This window comes from Pangasianodon hypophthalmus, chromosome 7 (assembly GCF_027358585.1).
Source record: "Pangasianodon hypophthalmus isolate fPanHyp1 chromosome 7, fPanHyp1.pri, whole genome shotgun sequence".
Classification (NCBI taxonomy): Eukaryota; Metazoa; Chordata; class Actinopteri; order Siluriformes; family Pangasiidae; genus Pangasianodon; species Pangasianodon hypophthalmus.
The window spans coordinates 8,242,238-8,254,987 of NC_069716.1; the positions used below are offsets into that span (position 1 = coordinate 8,242,238).

Genomic DNA, 12,750 nt, shown 5'->3' on the forward strand with positions numbered 1-12,750 from the left:
CGCCTAGCTAGTGTGTAGACATGTGGCTGCACTCAGGGATATGCGTATTTCCGTTTCCGGTAGCAATGTTTACATTAGTGAGTACAGCGAGACAGTAACGTCGAACTTTTTTTTTTTTTCCTCCCAGTCTTGAAATAAAGTCAAATTGCTGTGCTAATGTTAGTTTTGTTTTTGTTTGTATTAATATGTATTTTCTTACCTTCATAGTTGTCTGTGTATGACGCAGCATACAGTCTAATTCCTTTGTCCAGCTTACTAAAAGGAGTTTTTTATGTGTTCTAATATACACTCACTACTCTCCACTTTATTAGGAACACCTGCACATTCATGCAGTTATCCAAACAACCAATCATGTGGCAGCAGCACAATGCATAAAATCATGCAGATACAGGTCAAGAGCTTCAGTTAAAGTTCACATCAAACTTCAGAATGAAGAAAAAGTGTGATCAGTGTGACTTTAACCTTGGCATGGTTGTTGGTACTAGAGGGGCTGGTTTGAGTATTTCATTTCATGCTACTTGCTATAAAGGTACAGGTAAATACGAATTTTATGCTTGATCAAGGTTTGAGTTCCTTTTTTGCTTTGTAAATTTTATCGACACTGCTGCCAGCCTTAGGTTATTGTTCATAATTGGCAGAACAAAGCTTGAATAAAGAAGTGTTCTCTCACTATAGATCAAAACTAGAATAACATCAAATAGCTTTTAAAAAAGGGTATATCTGTCTTGGTGAACTGTGAAAATGACAGACATAAATTTGCTTTTTAAATTTTTACACTGGGTATTTAAAGGAACGCAACGCTGGTAAATATGAAATTTGCAAGAATTTTACAATAGTGGAAATTGTACAATAAACACTATAAAGGTAACACAGACCATTTTGTAGCTTTTTTTTTTTTTTTTTTTTTTTAATTTATGTCAAAATAAAAAAGAAAACTATTCTCTCTTGGTGGAAATGGGGCCAAGATAAACAATTAAACACATTTCTTTTGAAAACTGAAATTTTGCATATTCCTGCTTATTTTAGAACAAACCAGAATTTTACTTCAAATACTGCTAACACCACAGACATAAGCAGTTGTGTCACCAGTATTTGATTAAAATTACTTAAAAAATCAAAATGTCCTTAAGCTTCCATTTTACTGGATATAGCATATTAAACAAATTTTAAATACATAGCAATACATTTTATTTTTTAAAAAAGCTTTTTTTTTTAATACAAATTCTGCCTCTCCATTTGAAGAATGACCCCGGTATGGCCCTCCAATCTTCAGCCACTGTATAATCTGGAGGTGGAGAACCACTACCAGATTTTTTTTTCATTCCATCTCCTATTTGTTGTAAGAAATATCAGCAGAGCAGAGCCTATGATCACGACCACTACATACCATTTTGTACACAGTTAGACCTTACCAGGCTTTTTTTTTTTTTTTACAGTAACATACATATAACACTGTTGCCAGGTAGTTACTGTAAAAACCAGTAAGCTACTGCAATGGCTGTTTAAAGTTATTTACTAATTACTGTAATTAGTGGTTTGAGTATATTACTGTAAAAATATTAAATATAGTACAGTAACAAGCTATAATTGTCCTACACAGTAAAAAAAAAAGGATTAGTGTAATATATAACCATATTATTACTGTTAAATTGTTAATTTGTTATGAAAAAATTCAAATAAATTCATATTTTTTTAAAAATATATTTTACTGGTATCATTTCATATACATACTATATATATAATAAAATAGTTATAGCTACTATTATGAAGCTCCTCATTGTTGTCAAGGGCAGCTTGCAATCCCTCACTGATGTCAGTAGGGGGCAGCGTTTGCTCGCAAATTGATCGACAGGGCCACGATTTTTAAATACTCTCACCGTCCACTTTAATAGGAACACCTGTACACCTGCTCATTTATGCACTTATCCAATCAGCCAATCATGTGGCTGTTGTTGTTTGTTGGTACCACATGGGCTGATTTGAGTATTTCAGAAACTGCTGATCTCCTGGGATTTTCACACACAACAGTCTCTATAGTTGTTCTTGGCTGACAGGATTGGAACCTGATGTGGTCTGTTGCTGCTGTAACCCATCCACCTCAAGGTTTGATGTGTTGTGTTTTCTGAGAGGCTTTTCTGCTCACCACTGTTGTAAAGAGTGCTCATGTGAGTTACTATAGACAGCACTTAGTATAGTTACTATGAGCTGATTCCTGTCAGCTCAGACCAGTCTGGCCATTCTTCTCCGATCTCTCTCATCAGTCTCTAGCATTTACACAGAATGGTGTGAAAACAAAAAACATCCTGTGTGTGGAGGGTCTACAGGCTGAAAAACATTGTTGATATGAGTGATCTGACTTTGACTTTTGGGTGTTCAGACTAAGATATACTTTTCAGCAAGGCATCCTGTTTTAGCACTTTAAAATTGTGGATTATTCTTTACTCGCTTGATCTTCAGAGGATGATATCTATTCCTTGGTGGTAACCGCATCCATCCTATTTTCTGCCTTTTAACATGGCTGTCTAATGGAGTTGAACACAAAATGCCCACAATGTTACGTGAAACCTACAAAAAATAACTATTATTTTAATGCCTTTAATTCAATTGAAGTGTTTTCTTGTGCATACTCAAGGGTACACAAATTATGGTTCACAATTACACATAACTAATATGTACCACATTTTACACATGTCAAAATCCAGAGCATTGCAAAACTATAATAAAGCATTTGTTTTATTTCTGTCATTAAGTATGAGATCATAGCTGCATTGGTTGTGCTGGACAATGTGCTTTCCTTAGTTTCAGTGCCATAACAATGCAACAGCCCCTTTAAATAAAACTTACATGCAGAAAGGGGTTGTTGTGAGTTAGACGAACTGCAAAGCTGAATGAAACAGCTGATTTATTTGTGACATAAGAAAATAATTTTTGAATTACTTTCATTTTTGGCTTAACACTATTCAGAGACAGCATGTACCAGTTTTACAACCCAAGGTAGAATTTACAGATGCTTAATACGAAATACCATCATCAAAATTAAGTATTTGTACAGTACACAGCATGCAAACTGTTTACATCTTTGAATACCTCTGAAAACAAATCCCATATACAGTATATTGTTTACACCAAGCTTAATCTTTAAAAGTGCTGTCAATTCTGGTTGGGTTCAGACAGCAGTGGCAGGATGTCCATCATGGTACAAGATCAAACCTCGCAGCATTCGGGTTCGGAAAGAACCCTCAGGATGGATGTTGTCAGGTTTATGCTCACAGCGGAAGAACATGATGAAGCCATTCCTGTAATTCTTGTTCATTCATCGAAACCTATAGAAAATAATCATGGCAACCATTATACATAATGATTTACATTACTCTAATGCCTTTGCATTTTGAGGTTTGTTTCTGTGTTGATTTGTCGTATGTTCAGGTCATTTGTTAAACCCTTCATCACAGTCTTAACTTCCTGGCAGAGACAACCATGTTTTGGCTTAAAATATCCTGGCACAGTGAAATTCATTAGGCTAGCAGTCTTTTCCTTGCATGCAGTCTCCTTTTTTTTTTTTTTTTTGCTAAAAATGCCAGTGATGTGCATGGCTAAATAGCTCAATTTTGGTCTCATCTGGCCAAAACAAACAATTCCAGTGACATCTGGTGAAGTTCTGGTGCTGGATTTTGTGGGTTGCTCTTTACGCACAATCCTTTTAGATAGCTTGTTGCTATGGAAATGACATTTTAATAATTTATTTCGAAACATGAAAACTCAAAGAATCAACTAAACTGTGCAGTTCTTCTTTTTCTCTCTTAATGTGAAAGCATTGTCACCTCACAGCTCCAGGGTCCTGGGTTTGATCCACAACTTGGGTTACTGTCTGTACGGACTTTCTGTACATTTTCTTCCAGTGTCCATGTGGGTTTCCTCCAGGTTCTCTGGTTTCCTCCCACCACCCAAAAACAGTCCAATAAGTGGATGATTAACATAAATTACCTAAGTCAGTCCATTGACTGTCAGTTCTGGCTTGGTTCAGACAGTAGGTGGATTCACTAAAATAAATTAGTTGTGAATGAGTGTGTGAACATATGTGCATGATGTCCTATGATGGAGTGGGGTCCCATCCAGGGTGTATTCCTGCCTCATTCCCAGTGGAGATGGTATATGATCTGGGGTCAGTGTGACCCTGACCAGGACAAATGCTTACTGAAAGTGAGCAAGTGAATGTGTGAGCTTAATGATTTACACCATGGTAATGCAAGACAAATGGATTCTACATGTGTGTAACCTCATTTTTGGTCAAGGCAACAATCGAATTTTGGGAGTTTTTAGCATTAATTTATTTCTTTTCTTAATATTATTCTTTAAGGTTGTTAATTATAGTTAAAATCAAATTAAATAGTAAAAATATATTTCAGATTATTTACTTATGACAAAGTGTTTGGTAGAGAAAAGTTAAGCAGTTTATCCAGTTGTTTAATCTTTATTTTATACAATCATTTTTGCCCATTGTCCTGAAGGGTGCCATTATTTCTGGTAGACTGTAAGAGTTGCTTAACAGTGTAATGAACTTTTGCATTATTTCATGTCAAGCACACCCATTTTAATAGAAAAAATGTGCAAGGGTCAGGTTAAAGGTTCTTATGTATTTATATAAAAAATCTGTTGTACTCTTGTATACCTGATGTACCACTTTTTGAACTTGTGCCTTTAGTTTGTATGATAACTCCTCCGTGAACCTTAAATCTTGCCCTTTTCCATAATTAATTACTCTTAGACTTTACCTTACTTTAGACCATATGCTATACAGCTATTGTATATGTTAGTTTGATGCCTTTAATTCAATAGAAATGTTTTCTTGTGCATACTCTAGGGTACACAAATAATGGTTCACAATTACACATAACTAATATGTACCACATTTTACACATGTCAAAATCCAGAGCATTGCAAAACTATAATAAAAGCATTTGTTTTATTTCTGTCATTAAGTATGTTGTTCAATATTTTTTGCTTTTTTTCACCTCAAGAATCAGCTGTCTGTTCAGGAAACAGTATATAGATACAGATGCAGCTGTTGTTTACTGAGATTATAACTGAGATCATAGCTGCATTGCTGTGCTGGACAATGTGCTTTCCTTAGTTTCAGTGCCATAACAATGCAACAGCCCCTTTAAATAAAACTTACATGCAGAAAGGGGTTGTTGTGAGTTAGGCGAACTGCAAAGCTGAATGAAACAGTTGATTTATTTGTGACATAAGAAAATAATTTTTGAATTACTTTCATTTTTGGCTTAACACTATTCAGAGACAGCATGTACCAGTTTTACAACCCAAGGTAGAATTTACAGATGCTTAATACAAAATACCATCATCAAAATTAAGTATTTGTACAGTACACAGCATGCAAACTGTTTACATCTTTGAATACCTCTGAAAACAAATCCCATATACAGTATATTGTTTACACCAAGCTTAATCTTTAAAAGTGCTGTCAATTCTGGCTGGGTTCAGACAGCAGTGGCAGGATGTCCATCATGGTACAAGATCAAACCTCGCAGGGTTCGAGTTCGGAAAGAACCCTCAGGATGGATGGTGTCAGGTTTATGTTCACAGCGGAAGAACATGATGAAGCCATTCCTGTAATTCTTGTTCATCCATCCATAGAGCAAAGGATTGGCGAAAGTCGAGCACATGGCCACTATGTGAAACAGAGTATAAAGAAGCTTGTATTCTTTAAACTTAAGGACCAGGTCAAGATCACTGGCCAACTGGAACGCATGGAAAGGAAGCCAACACACTGCGAAGACCACAACCACCAGTGCCAGCATCTTGGTAGTCTTCTTGCGACGAGTGATGCCATCATTGCGGTTGGACGGGCTGACGTGGTTCTTCAGTTTGACCCAGATGCACACATAAGCATAGCTGATAATGCCCAGTGGAAGCACATACTGCAGCACAAGCATGGAGAAGCTGTAGATGATAGCATCTCGATTAGTGCCATGGGGCCATTTCTCAGAGCATACAGCAATCCGTAAGTTAATGTAGGCAATCTCCTCATAGCGGTACTCCCGAAAAATAGCTAAAGGTCCAGCAAGAATGGCCGCAAAAACCCAAGTTAGACTGATGATAATGAAACTTGCACACCTGGAGAGACGCTGGCCCATGTGAAACACAATGCACCTATAGCGCTCCAGAGCGATCACTGTGAGTGTCAGAATAGACACGTGGACACTGAGAGCTTGGGCGAAAGGCACCATGTGACACATCACTGCCCCGAACTTCCACTCGTCCAGCAGAGTGTATGCCAGTGTGAAGGGTAAGCACATGGTGTCTACCATGAGATCAGCTAATGCAAGGTTGGCAATGAAGTAGTTGGTAACGGTACGCATGTTTTTGTATATAATGATCATGTAAATAACTAGTGTATTACCAACCAGGCCCAGGATGATTATAAGCGAATAAGCAGTTATAAGGGCTATCTGAACACTTAGGTGCTTGGTAATGTCATCCACAAAGACAGGCTTACGAGAACCCATGCTGACGTTGCCCAGGCTGTTCTGTTGCCAGTAGGTATATTCTCCTTCCCCACTGGGAATACCACTGGTGACATTCGCTGGGTCTGAAGGGCCCATTCTGTCTTGGGTTTCTCTTCTGATGAGTCCAAGAACATTCATGCATGTGCCTGTTGCAAAGAAAAGTCACAGTGGTTTCAGTTTAATCAGGAAAAGTACAGAATCTTCTTTCCTAAGACCATTTACAGATGTACTGTATATCTCTGTAACTTTTTAGAGCTACTCTGTTTTTCGTCACATTACATTTCTACTATGTTTGCTGGTTATTTTTATTACACACTTTATATGCCTTGTTGTCCAAACCATACTGTGACCCAGAATAATACAGGTGTTTCTTCCACAGTTGACACATATTGTAAAACATGGACAAATCATGATGGCTATTATTTGTCATCTGCTGTTCAAACATGGATCTTTCAAAAGAGGGCAGCTTGTGTGCCCTTCCCTGCTTTCGTGTTACAGCACTTTTCAACCTGTGACAATCAGTCTGAGGTCTATTTACTTTCACACATTTGCCACAGAGAGACCTCTATACCAGAAAAATGAACAGGGAAAGCTCTGAGAGTCTTAAAAGTGCATCAATTGTCATGTAACACTGTTATACAACAATATCATTTCACACATTCTTTAATTATGAATGCATGCCAGGGATCCCATCATCAGCATGGTTTGATCAGACTGAATTCAAGGCTCAATGGATTGAAGAACTGCGTACTATATATAAAGGATCAAGTTTGTTTTACATACTGTCAGTAAGTGCTTTATCTTTGTCAGGGTTGCTGTGGATCCTGAGCCAATCCTGGGAACACTGAGTGTTAAGTGGGAATACACACTGGATGGGACACCAGTCCATCGTGGAGCACCATTCACACACACAATCACACCTAAGGGCAATTTATCTTAGCCAGTGCACCTACTGACATGTTTCACCTTGAGAGAACATGTGACCAATTCTTTTGTTTATGCTGTACACTGAAGACATTAGGATTTAAATTTAAAAGATGAATATGAGAAGATAGATCAGAATTTCAGCTTTCATTTCCTGATATTTACATCTAGATGTGTTAAACAACTTAGAATATGACACTTTTAGTGACAGACCACCCAGTTTTTAGGTGAGCAAAAGTATTGGAACACATAGTCTTAATGTATATTAAAGAAAATAACACTTAATATTTTATTGCATATCCCATGCTTGCTATAACTGCATCAAGCCGGTGACTTACTGACATCACCAAACTGTTGCATTCTTATTTTTCAGGCTTCTTTCAGCTGTTGTTTGTTTTGGGGAGTTTCTCCCTTTAGTCTCCTCTACAGGAGGTGAAATGCATGCTCAATGGGGTTAAGGTCTGGTGATTGACTTGGCCAGTCAAAAACCTTCCACCTTTTCCCCCCTGAATGAAGTTGTTTGTTGTGTTGGCGGTGTGTTTGGGTCATTGTCTTGCTGTCTTGCTGCTTGATGAAGTTCCTCCCAAATAGATTGGATACATTTCTCTGTAAATTGGCGGACAGAATGTTTTTGCAGACTTTTGAATTTATTCTGCTGCTATCATCATGAGTTCCATAATCAATAAAGATTAGTGAGCCCGTTCCAGAAGCAGCCATGCAAGACCAAACCATGACACTACCTCCACCGTGCTTGACCGATGAGCTTGTATGTTTTGGATCATCCTTTCTTTCTCCACACTTTGGCCTTTCCATCACTTTGGTAGAGGTCTTGGTTCCAGAGGTTTTGTGGCTCATCTCTGTATTTCTTTGTGAATTCCAATCTGGCCTTCTGATTCCTACTGCTGATGGATGGTTTGCATCTACAGGCCTCTATATTTCTGCTCTCAAAGTCTTCTTCAAACTGCAGATTGTCATACTTTCACCTCTGCTCTGTGGAGGTTGTTGCTGATGTCACTGACTGTTGTTTTTGGGTTTTTCTTCACAGCTCTCACAATGTTTCTATCATCAACTGCTGTTGTTTTCCTTGGCCAACCAGTTCCATGTCTGGTTGTTAGTACACTAGTGGTTTCTTTTTCAGGACATTCCAAATTGTTGTATTGGCTATGCCCAATGCTTGTGCAACGGCTCTGATTGATTTTCCCCCTTTTCTCAGTTTCAAAATGGCTTGCTTTTCTCGTATAGACAACTCTCTGTTTTTCATGTTTTTTTTTTTAAACAACAAATGCAATCTTCAGAGACAAAACCCAGGGCTCAGACCAAGCGTACACATTCAGAGCTATTAATTGTTTAAACGATCAATCTGACTTGTTGCACACCTGGGCAACAAGAAACACCTGTCAATCACATGTTCCAATATTTCTGATCAATTAAAAAATGGGTAGGTTCAAACAAAAGGTGCCTTACTCTTGTTGTTTAGCATCTAGATGTAAATATCAGGAAATGAAAGCTGAAATTCTAATATATGATGTCATATTCAGCTTTTGATCTCAAACCCAATGTCTTCATTGTATAACAAAAAACAATAGAATTGGCCCTGCCGTTCCAATACATTCGGGGGGGACTGTATATGTACAGTCACTGCACTACAACAGCAGAAGATTATGTTGGGTTCTACTTCTATCAGAGAAAGAACAGGAAGCTGATGCTGCAGTGGGCACAGGCTCACTCAGAGTCTCTGCATGAAAGTGCACCTGAAAAATCTGCAGGAATTGCGTGATGCAATCATGTCAACCTGGACCAGAACCTCAAAGGAATGTTTCCAACATCTTGTGGAATTCATGCCACGAAGAACTGATGCTGTTTTAAAAGCAAAGGGAGGCCCTACCCAGCATTACTATATACAGTGTATAGCATATACAAGCAGCATTGCTGCCTGACAGCTCCAGGATCCTGAGTTCTATCCTAAGCTTGGGTTACTGTCTGTGCAGCGTTTCTCTCATTCTTCCCATGCTAAAGTGGGTTTTCTCCAAGTTCTCCAATTTCCTCTCACCTCCCAAAAACATGCAGGTAGGGTGAGTGGCTACAGTACAGGTGTAAATGAATGTATGAATGATGCCATGCAATGGACCGGCATCCCACCCGCTGTGAGTTCTCCTGCCTTGTGCCCAGGACACAAGGGATATGCTCCAGATCCAACGCAACCCTGACCAGGATAAAGTGGTCACTGAAGATGAATGAATGAATGATGTCCTCAGTTATAATCTTTTTATATCACATTTATTCTTGGACCATTTGAAACTGCAATATTGCAAGACATTTACACTCCAGGGAATATTAATGAGCCCTTTACTACACAAATTCATTAAATTCCAATTTATAGATGACAGAAAGTCACACTAATGTTCCACTACATTTACCTAAAAGCTTCAGCTCATGACCTGGACAGCCACCTACAGTGACATTTAAGCTTATTACCAGACTTGAAATATAATGATGCCCCGCTATCGAGTCCAGGATGTTGGCAATAAACAGGATAATATTTGGTCTTTGCTGATCACAGATGACACAGCATATCTACAACACAGATGAGACAGCACGTTCAAGCTTTTTTCTTGAACATTTAAACACAAAGAAGTGAAAATTATATGCAGAATTCTTTGTGAAATACTAGCAGTCTACTGAGAAACAGAAATATAGTATTCTATTTTTTTATGAATAGCATTTTACTTTATATTGTGTTAGGCAGCAGGTAATTTCAAAGCAATTATGGACTCCCATTTAAAGCCAGTAGGAGTACACTCAGGGCTACATGTGGCACAGCTGGTTGTGTTTCTGCCTCACAGCTTAAGATTTTGATCCTGAGCTTAGGTTACCGTCTGTGCAGAGTTTTGCATGTTTTCCCTATGTCCATGTGGGTTTCCTCTGGGTTCTCCCTAAAACTTGCTTGGTTACACTAAATTGCCCCTGAGTGTGAATGAGTGCGTGAATTTGTGTGCAAGGTGCCCTGTGACGGACTGACATCACATCCAGGGTGTATTCTCCTCTCATACTTTGTGTTTCCAGGGTCGGATCCAGTTATGCTGTGACATTGACTGGGATAAAGCGGTTACTGAAGAGAAATGAATGAATGAGAAGTGCACTTAGTTGCAAAGAGTGTCCTGTTATACCAAAGTTACAAATGTTTAAATCTCTTTCTACAGATGTCAGAAGCAACACTAGAGATTACTATTTATTCTAATGTCACTAGAAAGTCACACTGATCTTGTCTTGTACTTGCTGCACTAGTTGCAATGCATACATACCCCTTATATTGTCTTCTACATTGCATCATGAAGCATAATATTTTATCCCACTGTATACATATGTGTATGTCATAACAAAATGTACAGAGAATATGTAAAGAGAAACCTGAGTTCTCTTAAATGTCCTTTGTTGAGATATGGCTGTATCCATGTGAGATGAGAACATCATAGGGATGAATGACTTATTTAAAAGTCTTTGAACTTTGCACGGTTCATCTCATCATTCCATCATCTGCAGACCTTTTCAAAGGGTCCACCTGAGACCCAGCATGCAGAAGGAAGGTACCTTTATGCAAAGGTCATATCTACATTGACAAATAGTCTTTGCATTACAAAAAGTGGTGTCCAATCTGTTTGGCAAGTCATTGACAATGTCTACAGACAGAGGAATAGGCAGCATAATCTACTGAATAGCTTGCTTATTCATGCCCTTCATTGAATAAAAAAATGAGTTATTATCTACTTATAACTGTAAAACTTTATTTTGAAAATTGTTTCATTAGAAAATGCATTATGATAATGGCAACATCATTTTTCAGTCCTACATAGATGATCAACTTGAAAATTGCATTGTAGCCTAAGGGTGAAACTGTCTTTTTTTCTGTGTATGATAATACTGAAGCAATAAACAGTTCACATAAAATGAGATTAATGTGATTGGGTGCCTTTCCGGAATGTGATATGTCATAAATGAAGAAAAAAAGGCCAGGGGTCATTTCTGGTTCCATCATCATGTCGCTATTACTATTTTTATTGCTAAGTTTTCTGAAGAGTATTAACTGCCACTTTTTAAATCTAATGTGTCTATCTTTTACTCCTGATTTATGGCCTTATCAAAGAAGTCTAACATGCAGCAAAATGCCAGGTAAAAAACCTACCCCCTTACATCAAGGGCCATCAATCCACAGGTAACATATTTTTGTGACAATTAAATCAAGAGATACTGTATTATATTATTTAGTGTTTTCCCTGCACTACACCTCATCTGCCCTTTATCAGTTAAATCAAGTGTTTAGAGCAGGAAAAATAGTACTATGGCCCTCTGCAACAGATTTTCTTTGTTAATATTCTTTTCTCTTCCCCAATCTCACCTAGGATCAAAATCCCCTCAAAGTTCCAGTGATTTTAAAATGGGAGCTATGGGTGTGGTTTCTGCAGAGTGAAACTGAATTCTAAGAGTAGATAAAATTGCCATGTATAGGATTTTGCCATGTTAGAAACAATTCTCTCAGATTTGCTGCAAAGTAAGCAAGAAAGCTGTAAGGTGTACTTAGTTATTCAGACATGTATCATATATTCAGCAATGCCAATGGAAGGGCATGGATTAGATGCTCCATTGATATGATGCCATAACTGTTACAAATAAGTGACTCTATGCCAGTATGTTATTTCCAGCTCATATCATTTATCTTTGCTGCTGCACTGCACAGTTACTATTGCATACAATGCTGTGTTGAATTGCAGGCACCAATTCAAGGATAAAAAGGATTTCATGATTGAAGTGGTGCATCTCGAACTCCAACAAGTGTTTTATAAAACCAGGGTTTTACCTGCACGGGTGAGAAAGAACTGAAAGATCCAAGAGACCCACTCTGATTTTCAGGATAATTTCATAATGCACAGATTATTTAAAAATTGTCTGTCATAGACTTCACTCTAACTGGGGATGTAGACAAATTGTTGAATTATTGCAAGTATAAGGTGGAAGAAAAATCATTTTTTTAATTAGATTTTTGATAGGCATATGTATATATATATATATATATATATATATATATATATATATATATATACATATATATATATACATATATATATTTCACGTTCATTATATGCATATATCTTTCCACTATAGGTTATGCAAACATATTTATCATGCAAACACGAATTTAAAACCTAAACAAGACAAATGATTGGAAATGCCACTCACCATTAACTGTCCGTTGCTCCTTTGCCGCTGGAATAAAGTGCAGAGCAGCAGCTCGCGCTATGTGAGA

At 37.7% G+C, this 12,750-nt stretch overlaps 1 protein-coding gene across 1 annotated transcript; it reads right to left on the bottom strand.

Moving 5' to 3' along the window:
* Window positions 1-2,801: 2,801 nt before the first annotated feature.
* Window positions 2,802-12,745, bottom strand: npy7r (neuropeptide Y receptor Y7). Its single transcript, XM_026940742.3, has 2 exons — window positions 12,684-12,745; window positions 2,802-6,673 (listed from the first exon to the last, which is right to left on the bottom strand). The coding sequence occupies exon 2, from the start codon at window positions 6,663-6,665 to the stop codon at window positions 5,499-5,501; it is 1,167 nt and encodes a 388-aa protein (XP_026796543.1). The 5' UTR covers window positions 6,666-6,673; window positions 12,684-12,745; the 3' UTR covers window positions 2,802-5,498.
* Window positions 12,746-12,750: the final 5 nt, after the last annotated feature.